Source organism: Colobus angolensis, unplaced genomic scaffold (assembly GCF_000951035.1).
Source record: "Colobus angolensis palliatus isolate OR3802 unplaced genomic scaffold, Cang.pa_1.0 Scaffold109, whole genome shotgun sequence".
Classification (NCBI taxonomy): domain Eukaryota; kingdom Metazoa; phylum Chordata; class Mammalia; order Primates; family Cercopithecidae; genus Colobus; species Colobus angolensis.
In genome coordinates this window covers 445,279-464,387 of record NW_012111919.1, presented here as the reverse complement: position 1 = coordinate 464,387, position 19,109 = coordinate 445,279, and the positions used below count along the sequence as shown (strand labels likewise).

The 19,109-nt window shown below is 48.8% G+C and overlaps 2 protein-coding genes across 4 annotated transcripts in view; one reads left to right on the top strand and one right to left on the bottom strand.

Moving 5' to 3' along the window:
• The window catches only part of AGBL5 (ATP/GTP binding protein-like 5), an 18,327-nt gene extending 322 nt beyond the window's left edge, over window positions 1-18,005 (top strand). Inside the window, 15 exon segments of the mRNA XM_011950033.1 lie at window positions 418-424; window positions 973-1,233; window positions 1,455-1,626; window positions 1,947-2,110; window positions 2,675-2,852; window positions 3,120-3,298; window positions 3,732-4,188; window positions 4,677-4,846; window positions 5,356-5,491; window positions 6,458-6,660; window positions 7,250-7,464; window positions 14,877-15,029; window positions 16,015-16,127; window positions 16,953-17,086; window positions 17,474-18,005. Of these exon segments, the coding sequence (XP_011805423.1) occupies window positions 1,019-1,233; window positions 1,455-1,626; window positions 1,947-2,110; window positions 2,675-2,852; window positions 3,120-3,298; window positions 3,732-4,188; window positions 4,677-4,846; window positions 5,356-5,491; window positions 6,458-6,660; window positions 7,250-7,464; window positions 14,877-15,029; window positions 16,015-16,127; window positions 16,953-17,086; window positions 17,474-17,645 (2,661 nt within the window). The 5' untranslated portion in view covers window positions 418-424; window positions 973-1,018 and the 3' untranslated portion in view covers window positions 17,646-18,005.
• The window catches only part of OST4 (oligosaccharyltransferase 4 homolog (S. cerevisiae)), a 20,197-nt gene extending 1,094 nt beyond the window's left edge, over window positions 1-19,103 (bottom strand). The window contains exons 1-3 of one of the 3 annotated variants that reach the window (XM_011950042.1): window positions 18,989-19,103; window positions 18,718-18,855; window positions 17,855-18,106 (exon numbers count right to left, since the gene is read on the bottom strand). In XM_011950042.1, coding sequence (XP_011805432.1) covers window positions 18,741-18,854 — 114 coding nt within the window. In that variant the 5' untranslated portion in view covers window position 18,855; window positions 18,989-19,103 and the 3' untranslated portion in view covers window positions 17,855-18,106; window positions 18,718-18,740. Of the gene's footprint in view, window positions 1-17,854; window positions 18,128-18,717; window positions 18,856-18,988 lie in introns of those variants that run through there. The other 2 variants (XM_011950049.1, XM_011950056.1) reach the window with 2 other exon arrangements.
• Between the last annotated feature and the right edge of the window lie 6 nt (window positions 19,104-19,109).

Below are 19,109 nucleotides of genomic sequence, written 5' to 3'. Positions count from 1 at the left end.
CCTGGCTTCCGCGGTGCCGACCCCGCGCAGCTCCGTGGCCTCACCTCTGACTCCTAGGCCCTCCCTGCCCAACCCCCTGCCGCGGGAGTCCGTCTCGACCCCTCCCATGCCTCCCAGTCCCACCCTGCCCAGGACAAGCCCGCTTCGTGTGAACGGTTCCCCGCGAGTCGAGGGTGGAGAAGCCAGCCTCCTGCCCCCGAGTGGTACCCTAGCAGCCCACCTCTTTTAGGGGTGCTCAGAACACCCATTACTCATCCACAACTACTAGGGTAGCTTTCGCAGGGTGCAGTGCTTACGGGGCGGAAGGGTTTGGAAACATACCCATGCCCTGGCTGGAATGGAGCTCATGTCGCTAGGTGAGCCCAGTAGCCTTTGGCTTGGCAGAGACCACGCTGTTATAATTTTCCTCCATACTAGGCATAAGGTAGGAACAAAAAAAGAAGAACCAGCCCTTACAGGGCTCAGGGGAGCAACACGAGAATGTCCGCTCAGTACTTGAGGAGAGAGGCTGGAGAGAGGACTGCCCATTTACACTGAGAACCTCCGTTCCTCTCTCTGCTCTGTGCTGGAGAGTGCAGAGCCAGAGATCCAGAACGGCCCATCTCTAAAGGTGGCCATGTATGGTGGTGAGTGTGTCTTGGCTAGGTTTGGGAAATCCGACCTCTCTGATTATATTCTCTAATCTTTGGGCTGCAAAGCAGCTGAGAGTTTAGTGTTTTTCAACATAGTTAAGCCACTGTGTTTTATTTGGGAACAGCCAAGCTAAAGTAAAATGTGGTCCCTTTAGGTCATTTACAACCCTTAGTGTTGAAGTACAAAGTGCTGCTCTCTCTTGGCCTTTGCTGGAAGACCACTTCTGTGTTTTCTAAGACGGAGAGAGCCTTTTGTTTCATAGGGCACTCCCTAAGAATAGCCAGAGATACCCAGAAAACTCTTCCCTTTCCTCTTTAACCTAACCCTGTTTTTCCCCAGCTCTCAGGGCCAGAGCGGGGCAAGAGGATGCTTTCCCAGCCCCACCATGGAGCTGCGCTGTGGGGGATTGCTGTTCAGTTCTCGCTTTGATTCAGGGAATCTAGCCCACGTGGAGAAGGTGAAATCTTTGTCCAGTGATGGGAAAGGGGTAGGAGGTGGGGCGTCAGCCCTGACCAGTGGCATTGCCTCTTCCCCTGACTATGAATTCAATGTGTGGACCCGACCAGACTGTGCTGAAACGGAATTTGAGAATGGGAACAGGTATATGGAACGAAATGGAGGGTGGAAGAAGGTTCCAAACCCATGCTTCAGTTAGCCCTCTGACTTACCTGTTCATAGCAGCATGCTACCTGTCCTCTTCGGACCCATCCTCCCTCCTTTCTCCTTGCCAAATAGCCCTGTCCCAGTTTGGCTGACTCCAGCTCTCCCACAGATGCTATCTCCAACCCTTCCACATACCTCTCTCTTACTCTGGTCCTCAGGTCATGGTTCTACTTCAGCGTCCGGGGAGGAACACCAGGAAAACTCATCAAGATCAACATTATGAACATGAACAAGCAGAGCAAGCTGTATTCCCAGGGCATGGCCCCCTTTGTGCGCACACTGCCCACCCGGCCACGCTGGGAACGCATTCGAGACCGGCCCACCTTTGAGGTAAGTTCTCCATGAGGAGGAAAGAAAGACTTGGGTGCTAAAAGTAGAGAGGAAAGTAAAGCGTTTTTGTCCTTGATACAAGTATGAGGCAGGTGGGACAACAGGTTTAAGTATCAGCTTTTTCTCCAGTGTTAGCTGGAGTCCAAGATGAGCCCCCACCTCAGGAAGCCTAGAAGGAGCCACTTTTCATATAGAAAGTGTCAGAGGGAGGGAAGTTGGTAAAGGTGATAAGGGTGTGAGGTCAGTTCCTGGTGGTCCCAGTAGGAGCTCAGTTCTGACAATGGCATGTTGCCCCTCCCTCTTCCTCCTCTGCTCCTCAGATGACAGAGACACAGTTTGTATTATCCTTTGTTCACCGTTTCCTGGAGGGCCGTGGGGCCACCACCTTCTTCGCCTTCTGCTACCCCTTCTCCTACAGTGACTGCCAGGATTTGCTAAACCAGCTAGACCAGCGCTTTCCGGAGAACCACCCCAGCCATAGCAGGTGCCAGCCCCATTCTTACTCCTGCCACACAGTCCTGGATCAGACAGCACCTCCACTACATCTGGAATTTGCCCTTAGAGCTCTGAACCAAACTTTCATCAGTCTTTTTTCTGTACAGAATGTACAGACAGGACTTCGGGTACCTTTGAAAACTATGTTTCTGTATGACCCTGATCTTAGCATATCAACACCTGCCCTCCACTCTTTCACCTGCCCAGTTCAGACCTCTTAGAAGCCCAACTCCCATCAATTATCCAGAGTTTAGCCAGCACTATGTGACTCAGTACACCTTTTTTATCTGCCCCCATGGAGAACAACTCCAACTACATGAAGTATTCTAGGAAGGCACAAACTGGGGAAAAACAAGTTCACCCTGTCCTGTACTCTTCATTCTGGCAGTGTAAGCCCACTCAAATCCTTAGCCTCATTTAACATTGTGAGGGACTATAAGGCCCCAAAGGTTAGGTGAAGGACCAGATTTTGCAAATCCTGGGCTGGTGACAAGGCCTACCTCTTACTAGGACTTTAGGGACTTCTCCTGGCTTAATTATTTTTTCCATGTAGCCCCCTGGATACCATCTATTACCATCGGGAGCTCCTTTGCTATTCTCTGGATGGACTTCGTGTAGATCTGCTGACGATCACTTCCTGCCATGGCCTTCGAGAAGATCGAGAGCCCCGTCTAGAGCAGCTATTTCCTGATACCAGCACCCCTCGACCATTCCGTTTCGCAGGCAAGAGAGTGAGTGGAAATAGCATAAAGGTAGTTCTTTGGCCCTTGGCTAGCATCAGGTACTGTTGATAGCTAAAGACTATGTTATCTCTAGGCATCTTGGACACGGCCTCTGCCGGCAGCTTGTGGCAAGGGTGATGGCCCCTGCTCCACTTGCAGACTCAGCCAACTGGAAATCCAGCAGCTATTCCTGCCTCATCCATGACAACCCCCATATTCTGTCAAAGTAGAACTATAGTGTAACTGACTTAATGTCTGCTCTCCTCTCTACCTCAGATATTCTTCTTAAGCAGTAGAGTACACCCAGGGGAGACTCCATCTAGCTTTGTCTTCAATGGCTTTCTGGACTTCATCCTCCGACCTGATGATCCCCGGGCCCAAACCCTACGTCGCCTCTTCGTCTTTAAGCTGATTCCCATGTTGAACCCTGATGGTGTGGTTCGGGGACACTACCGGTAAGTGGCTTCCCCAGCCTGTCTGGACTGTTCCCATTCCCCCTCATGCCCTGTATCTCGGTGAAATTCTGTCAGCCTTCTGGCTTCTCCTGTGTTCCCAGTTCTCTTGCACCCTAATAAAGGCAAGCCCATCTCATCTTCCTGAGAAAGCATGAGATCATATCTAGTGGCACTCCCAGAAAGGAACCAAACTAGGATGACTGCAGGCCCATCTGGGTGGAGGCAGCTACCCTGAGGAAGCTCCTTAGGGTTCTATGGGGTAAGGGTGACAGCAGATCAAAGAGAGGCCCTGTCATCAATTCTTTCTTTCCTAACGCAGCTTCAGTCTCACATTTGATAAGTCAGTCTCCTGTGGTCTCCTTCTCATCTACACTAGTGTCTCCTTCACTGGCCCAGTCCTCTAGGACCTGCTTCAGTCCTTGTTTTCCTACAGCACAGACTCACGTGGAGTGAATCTGAACCGTCAGTACCTGAAGCCTGATGCCATCCTGCACCCAGCCATCTATGGGGCCAAAGCTGTGCTTCTCTACCACCATGTGCACTCTCGTCTAAACTCCCAGAGTTCCTCTGAGCACCAGCCCAGTCCCTGTCTCCCTCCTGATGCTCCTGTTTCTGACCTGGAGAAAGCCAACAATCTCCAAAATGAAGCTCAGTGTGGGCACTCAGCTGACATGGATAATGCTGAAGCCTGGAAACAAACAGAGCCAGCAGAACAGAAGCTCAACAGTGTGTGGATTATGCCACAACAGTCTGCAGCGCTTGAAGAGCTAGCCCCTGACACCATCCCCCCCAAAGAGAGTGGCGTTGCTTACTATGTGGACCTGCATGGACATGCTTCCAAAAGGGGCTGCTTCATGTACGGAAACAGCTTTAGTGATGAGAGCACCCAGGTGGGAGTCCTAAGAATGTCATGTGAGTGTGCGAGATGTTGCAGGTTAGGAGATGGGGTTGGGCCATGAACAGAGGGAAGATAGCCTTAGGTAGCCTTCTGGCAGGAAGGCCTGTGTAGACTACCTCTGAAAAAGCTTTGAAGGGTCAAGAAGAGATGGCACAGAGGGCTTATGTCTCAATTTTTACATCATGACCTTTTTTTAAGGGTCAAGCTAACTGCATTATAGTCTTCGCTAGAGTCTAGGAATCCAGAGAAGGAAAATTTTGCGTGGTTGGAGGGAAGAAGCTAAAAGCTTTAAAAAAAAAGAATTGCTTCCCAACACCTAGAAGTAATGTCAAACTGAGAATTCAAGCAGCACTGATTACTGTTAATGGTTGTGATGGTATCTGCTGTGTATTAAGTCACATGGTCGCATACTTGCCATCTCTTCCTTGCCCCTTGTCCCTTCTGTCTTTCCTTCTGAGTTGACTTTTCTTCCCCAAACAGGTGGAAAACATGCTGTATCCAAAGCTTATCTCCTTGAACTCAGCCCACTTCGACTTCCAGGGCTGCAATTTCTCAGAGAAGAATATGTATGCCCGAGACCGTAGAGATGGCCAGTCTAAAGAGGGAAGCGGCCGTGTTGCAATCTACAAAGCCTCAGGGATAATCCACAGGTTGGGTGGAAGCTGAGATATAGTTGATGAAATAGCTTCCCTAAAGAAAACACCTTAGCCTGGTGTGGTGGCGCATGCCTGTAATCCCAGCTACTCAGGAGGTTGAGGCAGGAGAATCGCTTGAACCTGGGAGGCAGAGGTTGTGGCGAGCCAAGATCGCGCCATTGCACTCCAGCCTGGGCAACAAGAGCGAAACTCCGTCTCAAAAAAAAAAAGAAAACAACACCCGGTTCAGGGTGTTTGAGAGGGAGGGGACCACCTGAGTCTTCTTAAAAGAGAACCTCACAATTAGCATTATTGTCTTTAGTCTAGGACTCTATTTTTGGGGGACTCCCTGGGTATATGGTACAGTACCAGGGTCAGCTGCTAGTTGCTATGGATTATTAGCACTTTCATTTGTGTTCACTTTTTTCCAAGTGATTGCCTCCTTAGATCACATAAGCTGTTCTCTGTGGTTCTGTCCTGATATCTGTTCAGGCGGGACATTGATAAAGGTCTTTATGTCTTAGCTACACACTTGAATGCAACTACAACACTGGACGCTCAGTAAACAGCATCCCTGCTGCCTGCCATGACAATGGGCGTGCCAGCCCCCCTCCCCCGCCGGCTTTCCCCTACAGATACACTGTGGAACTATTTGAGCAGGTATGAATACATGGTGTAAGTGGGAAAAGGGAGAAACCTTATAGCCTGGAAAGGCCTTCGCTCCTAATGCCTGACTCTAAGGTCCTTTGAAGAGATATTCATCACTATGGCCCTCTCACCACTATGGTTATTTTCCTCAGTTAACAGGAACATAACTATGACTATAATAGTATTGAAAGGATGAACAGGCACTGTATCTGACCCCACGTCACAGAGAATCCCCTAGCACCTCTGAGTCAGATTCTTTGCCTCTGGGCTTGTCTTTCTCATTCTATTGGGTTTATTAATTCCTGGGCTCAAAAGCACCCTGACTGCAGTGGTCTTGATGACTCCCATTATCCTAATAGAACTGGCCGGGTGCGGTGGCTCATGCCTGTAATCTCACCACTTTGGGAGGCTGAGGCAGGCAGATCACCTGAGGTCAGGAGTTCAAGACCAGCCTAGCCAATATGGTGAAACCCCATCTCTACTAAAAATACAAAAATTAACTGGGCATGGTGGCACATGCCTATAGTCCCAGCTGCTCGGGAGGCTGAGGCAGGAGAATCACTCTAGCCTGGAAGGCAGAGATTGCAGTGAGCTGAGATTGCACGCCACTGTACTACAGCCTGGGCGACAGAGCAAGAATCCGTCTCAAAAAAAAAAAAAAAAAAATAGAGCAGAAAGAGCTGCAGGTTACAGAAGGGATTCAAACCCCTTTCCTGCTAGGAGAATTCCTTCATGGTGCCAGCCAGAAAGGACACACCCTGCCCCTCATAATGGAAGAGGGCCCCCAAATTGGTGGTAGTTTAGGGAACAGCTCCAAATCCATTTGCAATAAACAGCCTGGGCCCAAAGGTTAGGGCATCCAATGAGCAAAGTATAGGTCTGGCCCCTCCTTCCCTTCCACTGTGCTGTGTACCCACCCCAAGGTAGCAGCCTGGATGGGAGGACCAGCATGCTGAGCCAAACTGGACTACCCCACAGGTGGGACGAGCTATGGCCATCGCAGCTCTGGACATGGCGGAATGTAATCCATGGCCTCGAATTGTACTGTCAGAGCACAGCAGCCTTACTAATCTACGGGCCTGGATGCTGAAACATGTACGCAACAGCCGAGGCCTAAGCAGCACTCTGAATGTGGGTGTCAGCAAGAAGAGGGGCCCTCGAACTCCACCCAAAAGTCACAAGTAAGGCCAGCAAAATAGGAGGGAGAAAGGGTAGGACAGTGGGACAGGGCTCTAGAGCTAGGAGTTCCAAGGGATTTATATTCCTTTTCCATCCTCCTTAAAGTGCCAAATGGCAAATATTTCCAGGGTAAATTAAAATTAGTAAGATTAGTTTATTTTTTGAGAATGGGATCCTTTTCCCTTTTACTCTGAGTTACATACCTCTAAGAGATCTGAGTATCAGGCTAGGGATTCACTGCTGCAGAGCCCTGCACAGAATCAAATATAATTGCAGTGGGGCAGGCCTCAGCTTCCAACAGTTGTGAATGACTGACTGAAGGGAGTTCAAGGGTCAGTGCCAAGGCAGTAGGGGGAAAATTCATTGGGAGATAAAGCTGCCCAGGGATGGCTGTTATGACATTTTGAGATTAGCTGGTATTCCCTAGATAGATACTTCATCCACAGACATGAATTCCCCACTTCTCCCTTGGAATGGGTCCCTGTACCTTTTTACCCCAGAGGTGAAGCTTTACTGAGCAGCAGATCCTAGGGAAAGCCTTAGGACACAACCTTCCTGGCCCAGGTTTAACTGGCATCTGCTTCTTTGCAGTGGGTTGCCTGTTTCCTGCTCCGAAAACACCTTGAGCCGGGCACGAAGTTTTAGCACTGGCACAAGTGCTGGTGGTAGCAGCAGCAGCCAACAAAATTCTCCACAGATGAAGAATTCCCCCAGCTTTCCTTTTCATGGCAGTCGGCCTGCAGGGCTGCCAGGCCTGAGCTCTAGTACCCAAAAGGTCACCCACCGGGTGCTGGGCCCCGTCAGAGGTAAGCCAGTCTGGGAGCCCCTGCAACATGTGTTTGGTTGTCTGGGGCACTGCTGGGGGAAGTAAGAGCTTGAAGATATACTCTTGGCCCAGGACCAAGGGGTGAATCAATAAAATTAGTTTGTAGCAGAACCTGTGGCCTCTCCTACGACCTTGGTGTTCCCTGCGGCATGATTCCAGAGTGGTATTGTGTGTGGCCAGAGGGGGAAGTCTGGGTATCTGGGCTTTAGTGCATGCTAGGAGCCAGGGAAGTTTCCAAGGATGAAACACTAGCTGAAGCAGTGCCAAACAGGACACGGAGCCTCCACATCAAGGATAATGTCAGTCTGTCTTCATGGGGGCAGTTAAGGGAATGTCCTGAGAATCCAAATTGCAGCACTACAGAATGATGGGGAATCTTATCTGTGGTCTTTATGGGCTAAAATTGTTCCTGGCTTCAGAGCTCACTAAGAAAGTGGTATCAGGCCGGGCACAGTGGTGGCTCATTCTTGTAATCCCAGCACTATGGAAGGCTGAGGCAGTCAGATCACTTGAGGCCAGGAGTTCAAGAACAGCCTGGCCAACATGGCAAAACCCCGTCTCTATTAAAAATACAAAAATTAGCCAGGCATGGTGGTGCACACCTGTAATCGCAGTTACTCAGGTAACTGAGGCAGAAGAATCGTTTGAACCGAGGAGGCGGAGGTTGCAGTGAGCCAAGATCGTACCACTGCACTCCAGCCTGGGCAACAGAGCAAGACTCTGCCTCAAATAAAGAAAAGAAAGTGATATCAGAGGGATTCTAACTCTTCCAAAGAAAAATGGAACAACTGCAGACAATTTCTTTTCTAGGTATAAAATGCAGCAGTCTAGCTCTTTCCAGCACTGAGCACAGCTGCTTAACTGTCCATTAGTACCCCCCTGGGTTTTGCCTAATGAAACCCTGCCTGATAAGATTCTGGGTCAAAATTATATACCAGAAACAGATGGGCCTTTAGGGAAAAAGAGGAAATTAACAGGAGTAACCTGGATTGCAAAGGGGAAGAGATTGTTGTAGTGCCACTTCTGGAAACCACAAATCAATATTGTACTGGCCTCTGCACTACAGAAATCTTGCCCAGAGTATACAGGCTTGTCAGCTGGGGCTAAGTCTTGCAGCATATTCATCCTTGTTAGCTTTTCCTAGCTTGCACCCTAGCTATTGGTACAGACCAGACATGTGCTGTGTCAGTGGCTGTGTAAATCTGACTGCTAGTGAGAGAAGCCATGGAGGAGAGGGTGATGGTCCTTCCAGCTGTGACCATTGAGATATTCTGTCCCTGACAGGCAACTTGATTATCTGCTTGTATTCCAAGCCCCATTGTTTGAGAGTCTATCTTCATCAGGAAAGGACACTTCTGCACTGTGTTTGAAAAATAAAGTAATAATAATGCCTTATATTTACATAGCATTTAACAGTGAACAAGATAATACCACATATATAAATTTCATTTAATCCTCACAAGGACCCTATGGGATGGATGGTGTTTCCATTTTTCCAACAAGGAAACTGAGGCTATTTAAGAATGGTTTCTCCAAGATTGCACAGCTATTCCAACTTATATCTTCTCATGCTCCAGTATGCCTAGTTTCCCATGGTAAATCTACATAAAGTTCTTCTATTTCTTTTCCTTTCTTTTTTTGAGACAGAGTTTCACCCTTTCACTAAGGTTGGAGTGAAGTGGTGCAGTCTCAGCTCACTGCAACCTTCCACCCACTGGGTTCAAGCGATTCTCCTGCCTCAGCCTCCTGAGTAGCTGGGATTACAGGCACCCGCCACCACGCCCAGCTAATTTTTGTATTTTTGGTAGAGATGGGGTTTCGCCATGTTGGCCAGGTTGGTCCTGAACTCTTTACCTCAGGTGATCCACCAACCTCAGCCTTCCAAAGTGCTAGGATTACAGGTGTGAGCCACTGCAGCCAACCTCTTTCTTTTTTGGTCAGCCTCTTCTAGCTCTTAACTCAGTTCCTGGGAATTCCTTCATCAGCATCCTAAGTTCTTTCCTCACTACAAAGGGAAATAGTAAAGAGCCTTTTCTAGGTTGTCACTGGAATATTCTAGGCCCCTCTTTTTTTTTTTATTTGAGACAGTTTCGTTCTGTTACCCAGGCTGGAGTGCAGTGGTGCAATCTCAGCTCACTGCAACCTTTGCCTCCTGGGTTCAAGCGATTCTCCTGCCTCAACCTCCCAAGTAGCTGGGATTACAGGTACCCACCACCACGCCCAACTAATTTTTTGTATTTTTAGTAGAGACGGGGATTCACTATGTTCGCCAGGCTGGTCTCGAACGCCTGACCTCAGGCGATCCACCGCCTCAGCCTCACAAAGTGCTGGGACTACAGGCATGAACCATTGTGCCCATCTAGGCTTTTTTTTGAGATGGAGTTTCGCTCTTGTTACCCAGGCTGGAGTGCAATGGCGCGATCTCGGCTCACCACAACCTCCGCCTCCCAGGTTCAAGTGATTCTCCTGCCTCAGCCTCCTGAGTAGCTGGGATTACAGGGATGCGCCTTGATGCCCGGCTAATTTTTTTGGTATTTTTAGTAGAGACAGGGTTTCTCCATGTTGGTCAGGCTGGTCTCAAACTCCTGACCTCAGGCGATCCACCCACCTCGGCCTCCCAAAGTGCTGGGATTACAGGCGTGAGCCACTGCACCTGGCTAGGCACTTTTTAATCACTATTTTATTGACATCCTCCCTGCCCCACTTCCAGTGCACAACACTGCATTGAGCTCCTTGAGGTGAAGGACATGTATTCTATTTCTCTGTTACTTCCCCCTACCAATAGAAAATATGCACAGTCAGTACCAAGTAATTCCTGGTTGATTGACTTGAAACTTAATAGGGGAAACAGGGCAGTAAATACAACATGAGAGCGCACACACACTGTAAACATCCTGGGGTTTTGGGGAACTACTGGTAGATAAACACAAGAGTAATTACCAAATAATGTTCAGTTAAGAAATAATTTGAAAAATAGGTAGCCAATAGTTTGACAGAAAGATTCCCAAAGTGAGAAATGACAGCCAGGAGCAGGAACAGAGCTGGTGGGTGGAGAGGACAAAAAGCATGTATACCTAGGTGGATATGCAAAAGGCCAAGCCCATCACCAAGGAGATTAGGTGAAGAGAGAATTAGCTGAAATGTCTTGAGAACAAGGATTATGAGCTTAACTGAGACAATGGCAACAATTGTGTGTGTCCACGAATGGGAATAAACCTAAGACTGTGTAAGACACTGTCTATGAACTGTACATATTGGACAGGAAACGGGAGGTGAGATGACCAGAGCCAGTACCAGCGTCTGGAAAGGAGAGATAAGTATTAGAAAGAGAAGTGCAGGATTCAGTGATGGTAGAAGACAGAGGAATTAAGAGGGCTTTAAGGCTACTTTTTCCACTGCGAACAAAAGCTTCAGGAAGTGTCTCCTAACACATGTACTTACGCCCTTAGCACCTAGTCCTGTGCCTGGCACTTAGCGATCAGCAAGTATTTGTTGAATGAATAAAAAGCAAGAAGTTGGGAACCAAATGAATGCTTGTCTCACCTTTCTACCCCTCAGAGGACATAAATCAGGTCTGTGATTGTCCCAGGGATTCACTGAGATCTGGAGTGCTACATGAAAGGACAGTTCCAAAGATGTTCAGGGAGGATGACACACAGGGTCTTGGCACAAGTCAAATAACTGCTGCTGTAAATGGTGAGACCTTAGAACACCCATTCTGACTAATTCAAGGGGAGATCAGTCTCTCCTCAGGCCTCTCAGACCTTTGCCCAGTACTATCCTACCACCCCCAAAATGGAACATCTGGCTGGTTACCATAAGATACCACTTCATAACCCCTGGAAGCAGAGCTGATGACGTCACTCTTGCACTCTTGCTCTTTCTTTCACGCTTGCTTTTACCCTTTCCTGGGGTAGGGTGAAGGTTTGTCCCTTAATACGGTTTTAGCATGCCTCTGTGTGTAGATATTTCTCAAATTATCTAAACTATTTCCTCTATCAAGTTCATGATTTCTGCCTACTGTGCACTGTCAACTGGACATCATCCTGACATCCATTTTAGTCACAGAATTACTTGGATTTGGGCCCTAGACTATCTCTGTCATTGGTGGTAGCTAACGTTTTAGGTTATTTGACTATGGCCACACAAGTCTCGATTTCTGTTATCCTATTGGCAACCTGTGCCAACTCTCACTAGCCCCCTAACATCTGGTTGTTTCTGATTCTTTTTTTGAGACAGTCTCACTCAGTCACCCAGGCTGGAGTGCAGTGGCGTGATCACAGCTCACTCCAACCTTTGTGTCCCTGGCTCAAGTGATCCTCCAGCCTCAGCCTCCCTAGTAGCTGGGCCTACAGGTGCACACCACACCTAATTTTTTTGTTTTTTTTTTTTAAGTAGAGACGGGGCTTTGCCAAGTTGCCCAGGCCGATCTCAAGCTCCCAGACTCAAGTGATCCAGCCGCCTCAGCCTCCCAAGGCGCGTGAGCCACTGTGCCTGGCGTTTTTGACTCTTGACCACCGTCTTAACCTATAATTGGTACCCAGCATATCTCCTCATAGTAGCTTCCATCCTGAGATCTCTCCCTTTCTTCTTTATTCGTACAAGTAGGTTTTTTTTCCATTCAGATTTTTTTTTTTTACCATTTTGTTTTGAAATCTTTTTTTTTTTTTTGAGACACAGTCTCACTCTGTCTCCCAGGCTAGAGTGCAGTGGCTCATCTCAGCTCACTGCAATCTCCGCCTCCCGAGTTCAGGTGATTCTCCTGCTTCAGCCTCTGGAGTAGCTGGGATTACAGGTGCCCACCACCATGCCTGGCTAATTTTTTGTATTTTTAGTAGAAACGGGGTTTCTCCACATTGGTGAGGCAGGTCTTGAACTCCCGACGTCAGGTGATCCGCCTGCCTCGGCCTCCCAAAGTGCTGGGATTGCAGGTGTGAGCCACCATGCCTGACCTGGCTTGGACCTTTCAAAAGTATTGTCACTGCCTGCTAATTCCCAGTGTGGCTGGGAAGATGAAGTTACTGTCACTTCTTAAGTTACAGGATTTTCATATCCAACACGTTTATTAACAGTCAGTTGGCATGCTGGCACCTCTGGTGAATTCAGTTCTATGAAAAGTTAATAGTCCATCGGTTTGAGAGCATTTGGCACCTGCTGTTCCTCTGTGATGAGGAAGGACATGCCAAAGCTGCAAGCCTCCCCACCCCATCCATTTACCATCTGCCCCCCCTGGGCCCCACCCTTCAGAACTTGTAGTAGTTTAAGTCTCTAGACATGAGTGGACCAGAGACAGCTGCCCCAAAGGATATAACTGTATGCTTTAGACTCCCAGAGATGATTGATCCAGCTCATGGTGTACAGTGGGTGTCTGCTGTTCAAGTAAACAAAACATTGATAAAGGTCTCTGGTTTTTCAGGCAGTATTTTACAGGCACTGTGATATATAGTGTTAGAGGCAACAAAGTCCCTACTCCCAAGAAACTCAAGTTCCAGTTAGAAAAAATACTAGCTTATGTTTATTGAGTCCTCTGTGCCTGTAAGTACTTTACACATACTAATTTAATTAAACAGAAACCATAAACTACTAGCCACACAAACAAAGAATGAAGATAATGAGGAGAGAACAATTAATGCTGCCTGTAATGGTCAAGTAAGCTTCAGAGAGGTAACATTTGAGATGGTACATGAAAGATGGTCACGATTTCATTAGAAAAGTTAACAGTTCCAGAGGAACCACACCCAACCAATAGCCATAGGGTCTATAGCAGACAGTATGAAGAATCAAATCAGCATCCTACTAAGGATGTGTACACTGGAACTATAGTGGGCAAGGCTTTGAATGTGTAGTATTCAAAAGTTTAGACTTCATCCTTTAGAAGATCTTCAAGCCCAGTGCAATGCCTCACACCTGTAATCCCAGCACTTTGGGAACTGAGGGAGGAGGATCGCTTGAGCCCAAGAGTTCCAGACCAGCCTGGGCAACATGGTGAGACTCCATCTCCACAAAAAATTTAAAAATTAGCTGGGCTTGGTGGCATGCGCCTGTTGTCCCAGCTACTTGGGATGCAGGAGGTCAAGTTTGCAGTGAGCAATGTTCATGCTACTGCACTACAGCCTAGGTGACAGAGTGAGACCCTGTCTCCAAAAGAAAAGAGAAGTCAGGTGAATGCAGAGATAGAATTGTAGGATTTGATTACACAAATGCAAATCTAAGGAGGAGTAGGAAGATGAAACAAGTTTCTAGCTGTTGGGTTTTGCATGAAGACAGGGAGAATGAAAGAAAGGGAGAGAATGAGTTTTGTTTTGTCAAGGGGACTTTCTTAGGAAGAAATTTCCAGTGGACAATTAGAGCTGGATTTCAGGAGAAAAGGGCAAGAGACTGACTTGGGAGTTTAAGAGTAAGTAGAGCAAGAGAGGCTCAAGGACACAATGATGGGGGAAGACTTGACATTTAAGGGGCAGGAAGAACAGCTGGAAGAGAAGCAATTAGTGGTAAGAGGGGAACCAAGGAAATCTGTGTTAGCCAAGCTCACTAACTTCTTTGCCAAAAGAATGAACTGGGCCAGGTGCGGTGGCTCATACCTGTAATCCCAATACTTTGGGAGGCCAAGGTGGGTGGATCTCTTGAGCCTAAGAGTTCAAGACCAGCCTAGGCAACATGGCAAAACCCCGTCTCTACTAAAAATACAAAAATTAGGCTGGGTGTGGTGGCTCACACCTGTAATCCCAGAACTGTGGGAGGCCAAGGCAGGCGGATCACAAGGTCAGGGGTTCAAGACCAGCCTGACCAACATGGTGAAACCCCATCTCTACTAAAAATACAAAAATTAGCCAGGCATGGTGGCACGCGCCTATAATCCCAGCTACTCTCCTGCCCAGGCTGAGGCAGGAGAATCGCTTGAACCCAGGAGGAGGAGGTTGCAGTGAGCCAAGATCGCACCACTGCACTCCAACCTGGGCGACAGAGCAAGACTCCATCTCAAAAACAAAACAAAAAAACAAAAATTAGCTGAGCATGGTGGTGTGCACCTGTAGTGCCAGCTACTCAGGAGGCTAGGTAGGAGGATCACCTGAGCCTGGGAGGTTGAGGCTGCAGTGAGCCATGATCGTGCCATTGTACACTTCTTCAGCCTGGGTGACAGAGTGGAAACCTTTTATCAAACAACAACAACAAACTGGCAGGATGAAGGCTGGTGGAGAATGGATAACTGTAATAAACAGTAGATTTTTCTACCCATCTTATATTAATAGTTACTTCAGGAGATGGATGTGGGTCTGATGACAAGCTTGAAAAATGGCATCTTTTGACCAGGGAAGCCAGCAAGTCAGTGAAGGCTGCCTCATAGTGCCCCACTTATTTGCCCTTTTATCTGCTTGTATCTCTTCCACTCAGAGCCCCGAAGCCAGGACAGGAGATGGCGGCAGCAGCCACTGACCCATCGTCCTGCAGGCAGCCTTGCTCTATCCCCAGCTCCTACTAGTTCTGGCCCGGCCTCCTCACACAAGCTGGGCTCCTGTCTACTGCCCGATTCACTCAACATACCAGGTCTGTACCCGCTGCCACTGAAATCTGGGTTTGCCAGCCTCCTCCATGGCCAGCCCAGGTTCTTTAAGCCTAGTTGGGAGACCAGGGGCATCAGTTATCCTCTTGGTATCCTAAACCTCTAACACTGGTGCCTTTGTATAGGAAGCTGGAATTGATTAATGTCTTTGTGTAATAAAACAATAGTTAACATTTATTGAACATTTACTATGTGCCAGGCACTGCTCTACACATTTAATCTCATTTAATCCTCATTTTTACAGTTGAAGAACCTGAGGACTTTTTGTCTACCTGCAAAGTGCTACTTATGCAAATTCCCTGACTCCAGGAGCTGGGCAACATTAGACAAAACAGGAGAATGAAAAAAGCATGACAGGTCTTTCTCCTGTCAACACTGCTAAATGTTGTGTGTAGCCGTATCATTCACACAAAACTTAAGCCATCTCTTCTCCTTTAAATTACAGACCCAGCTGTATAAAGAAATGGATGGGAATGATTTTAAGATTGTAGTCCAACATGTTCTACCTCACTCAAAGACCCCTACTCCCAACCTGTCTACTCTCCTCAATGGGTAGCACTGAACCCACCAGTCCTGGGTAGAGCTGACTTGATCCTCAAATGCTAAACATATGATTGGGGTAGGCCCTGCGGCCTATAAATTGACACAGGATTTAAGCTTGGGTGCATTCCGATTCTAGCCTGGAGTTGCTGCTCCACCCCTTGGACCAGATTAGAGCCTCAACCAGGGGTGAGTTTGCTGCCCAGGCAACATCTGGAGACATTTTTGGTTATTACACTGAGGGGAGAGATGAGGAAACAGCATATATTGTTTAGAGGAAACATCCTACAATGCACAAGAGTACTCCCCACGATAAAGAATTATTCCATCCAAAATGTCAATGTGCCAAGGTTGAGAAACCCTGACCCTTTGGAAGTTACCTCCTCTTCTCTGTGACCCCTACCCTGATTAGTTTCCTCTGTTCCCTAGGGAGCGGCTGCTCACTCTTGTTCTCCGGGGACAAACCAGAGGCTGTCATGGTAATCGAGAAAGGTCTGCTAGGGACTGGAGCTCGGATACCCTGCATCAAGACTCGATTGCAGGTAATATTTTTGGGTCTTCAGCACAACTACTCTGGCAGAACCCAGCAAGGCACTGTTCCTCTGGGTAGTGGGAGGGAAAATGCTCAGCACTGCTTTACTGCCTCTACGCTTGGCCACATCAGAGAGCTTCTCTGGTGCCTGAGTGCCTGTCTGTCCAGTCCCCCTCCTGCCCTCCACCATCCCCATCAGCCAGGTCATTTGCTTGCTTTCAACCTGTCCCTGCCAGATATACCCCAACTTCAGCCTGCTAGCTTTGGCTTTCCCTGCCCCTGCCCTTAGCTTCTCCTCTCTTTCTGCCCAGACCTGCCCGAGGAGAGTTTCCGCCAGGAGGGGTCCCGGATTCCCCAGGTAACACATTTGGTTGCTGCTGCTAGGAACAGCCCTGCCACCAACTCCGATTCAGTCCAGATCCCCATGCTAGGTAAAGTTGAGTATAGGCAGAAGCTGACTGGATGGGTGAAGTGTACACTGCTCTGGCAGGGGCTGAGGCATAGAGGGCTCTGAGAGAGGTCTACCAACCCTCACTATCTTTCTACACAGTGTTTCTCTACTCACCCAGACCTTAGTCATGGTGTAGCCATGGCAGTTAAATGCTGGATCTGTTTGCCACCCCTAGTTATAGACTTGGAGTGCACAGTCATGGACTGAATCCAGGACTTCTCTGGCTATTATCGTGCCTCACCCTCTCAGCTAGAATTCAATGTCCCAGTACCTCTACTGATCCCTATATTACAACACTCTAATGCATGGAAACTCTAGAAGCAAACTAAAAGCAAAAAACTCATGGAAGAATCCAGCCTCTTAGCACAAACCCTGTCCACACAGGCTAGGCCCAGGTTGGGCCGGGGCTCACCGCCGACTCGCAGAGGGATGAAAGGCTCTTCAGGCCCCACATCCCCTACCCCCCGGACCAGGGAGAGCAGTGAGCTGTAGCCAGGACCCTGCTCTGCTAAACCAGGGTGAGCACTTGGGTCCAGTCCCTCACCCCACCCCTCACTTCTGTCCCCTCATTTCCATTTCTGTCATTCAGAATAATTTTCTGCCTTCCCTACTCCTTTTGAGCACTAAGACTAAATGTACTTTCATTAAGAATCTAGTCCCTGATTTTTTTTTCCCCCACCATGGCCACAGTCTTCAATCCAAAGGAAAAGAAAACAACTTTTAGTTAGGGCCTAAGGCCTAGGAGCTGGCTGGTTCCAGCAAGAGACCACTGTGCAGTAACCAACTTGCCCATCCTTACCCATCTTCATCTTGCTCCACTTCTTTCACTTTCCAGCCCCTGGTTAGCAGAATAGTAGAGGAGCAGAGTTTTCATAGCCCTGATTCCTCTCTCTTCTCTGTTGCAGGCTGCCTCAGGCCAGGCCCCCACGGCCCCGCTCTGCCCCTGCCTTTTCTTCTATATCCGGTAGTCTGTCTGACTCCCCATTCTGGAATTGTTACAGCGGGGGTCCCTTGGGCCAACCTGAGGTTTGTTTTGTCCCTAAATCTCCCCCACTCACTATTTCTCCCCGGGTCTGATAATGCCTTTATGTTGAAGCCCAAGATATAGCCCCAAGATGGGGTAACACGTGGGAAATATGCTAGTTCCCCTCCAGGCCACTGATTCCATGTGACAGCCGTTAAGTCCTTGGAATGCCAGCCAAGCTGTTCAAAGCATTAAAGAGCAGCACCTTGAGACAGAACAAAACAGGGACCTGCCACCCCTTCCTTCCCTCCACAGCACAAGATTTTGGGACCACAAAAAAAAAAATCTATATTTTTATATTGGGGGGAGGGAGTAGAAAAGCAAGCCCCTATGCTGGGCCCTATTCAGTGGCAGTTTCTTGTTCCATGGGATTAAGGAAGACTTTGAGGAAATAAAAGTTGTTTGGAAAAATCCAGGTGTAGTTGCTTTGTATGTTGTGATGGGTAGAAGGGATGAAGTGAAGTGTGAAGGCCCCTCATACCCTCCATCTTGCCTCAGACTATGTCCTGGAACCCTAGAAAAGAGGGGGAAAGACCTGAGGTAAGGAAAATGCTGCAGCTTTCCTCCGGGGAATCCTTCAGGAAGTAACGTCTATCCATATTCCCTTTATACTTGTGACCCACACTTAAGGCTGGCTCCAAAGCCCCCCTCTTCCTTCTCTGTAGCTTGGGTCAGCAGCCAACCCCTGGCCTCAGAACATGGAAACAGAATTCTACATCTGTCACCCCCTCACCAAAAACATTCTGCCCAAATAAGGTCTAAACAACCTGGGGAAAGTGGGAGCTATTTAAGAGCCCAAATCCTTACACTTGGATGGTACCCTCGGTACCTTCGTTCCTACCGGTGTCAGTGCCTCCTTACAACTATACTCCCAACTTGGGCATCTACCTATTGAGGACAAGATGGGGACTGTGAGGGTTAGGAAACCCACTCCCATTCTAGCAGGAAACAGTTTACGGGGAGGGGACAGCGCGCTCTCTACTCTGTGCAGATAAAGGGGACCAGTTCTGGACTGTATCAGGCTTGGCCCGACACTTTCTGATTGAAAGTTTCGAACCCTGCTACCCCTGGCGCGGCCTCGCCACTCAGCTCTGGGGGCTGGGCACTACAGCCCCGGGCCGTTACCTGGGGCAGAGAAAGCGCCACTTTCATTCCTGCTTCTTGGGATTGTTGACGGCCACGTAGTGATAGAGAACAACAAGCAAGAAGAGCGACACGCCCAGCATGTTGGCAAAGATGGCGAGCTGCACGTCCGTGATCATCCTGCGGAAGAGAGAGGGGCTGAGCCGCGCGGGCTGGCGCACTCCTTGCCCTCGCAAGGACCCGTCCTTGCCCCACGGGCCGGCCACTGCCACGGCGGGACTGGCCCGTGGGACGGCGCCTGCGTGCCTCTCACCTGACCAGTCCAGCTCGGCTCCGACGCCGCCAGCGAACAAGCCCGAGGTAGGAGACCTGGACCGGAACTTCGTAGCCCCAGCACAGGCCCGAACCAGCCGCTTCCGGCGGGGGGCGCGGTC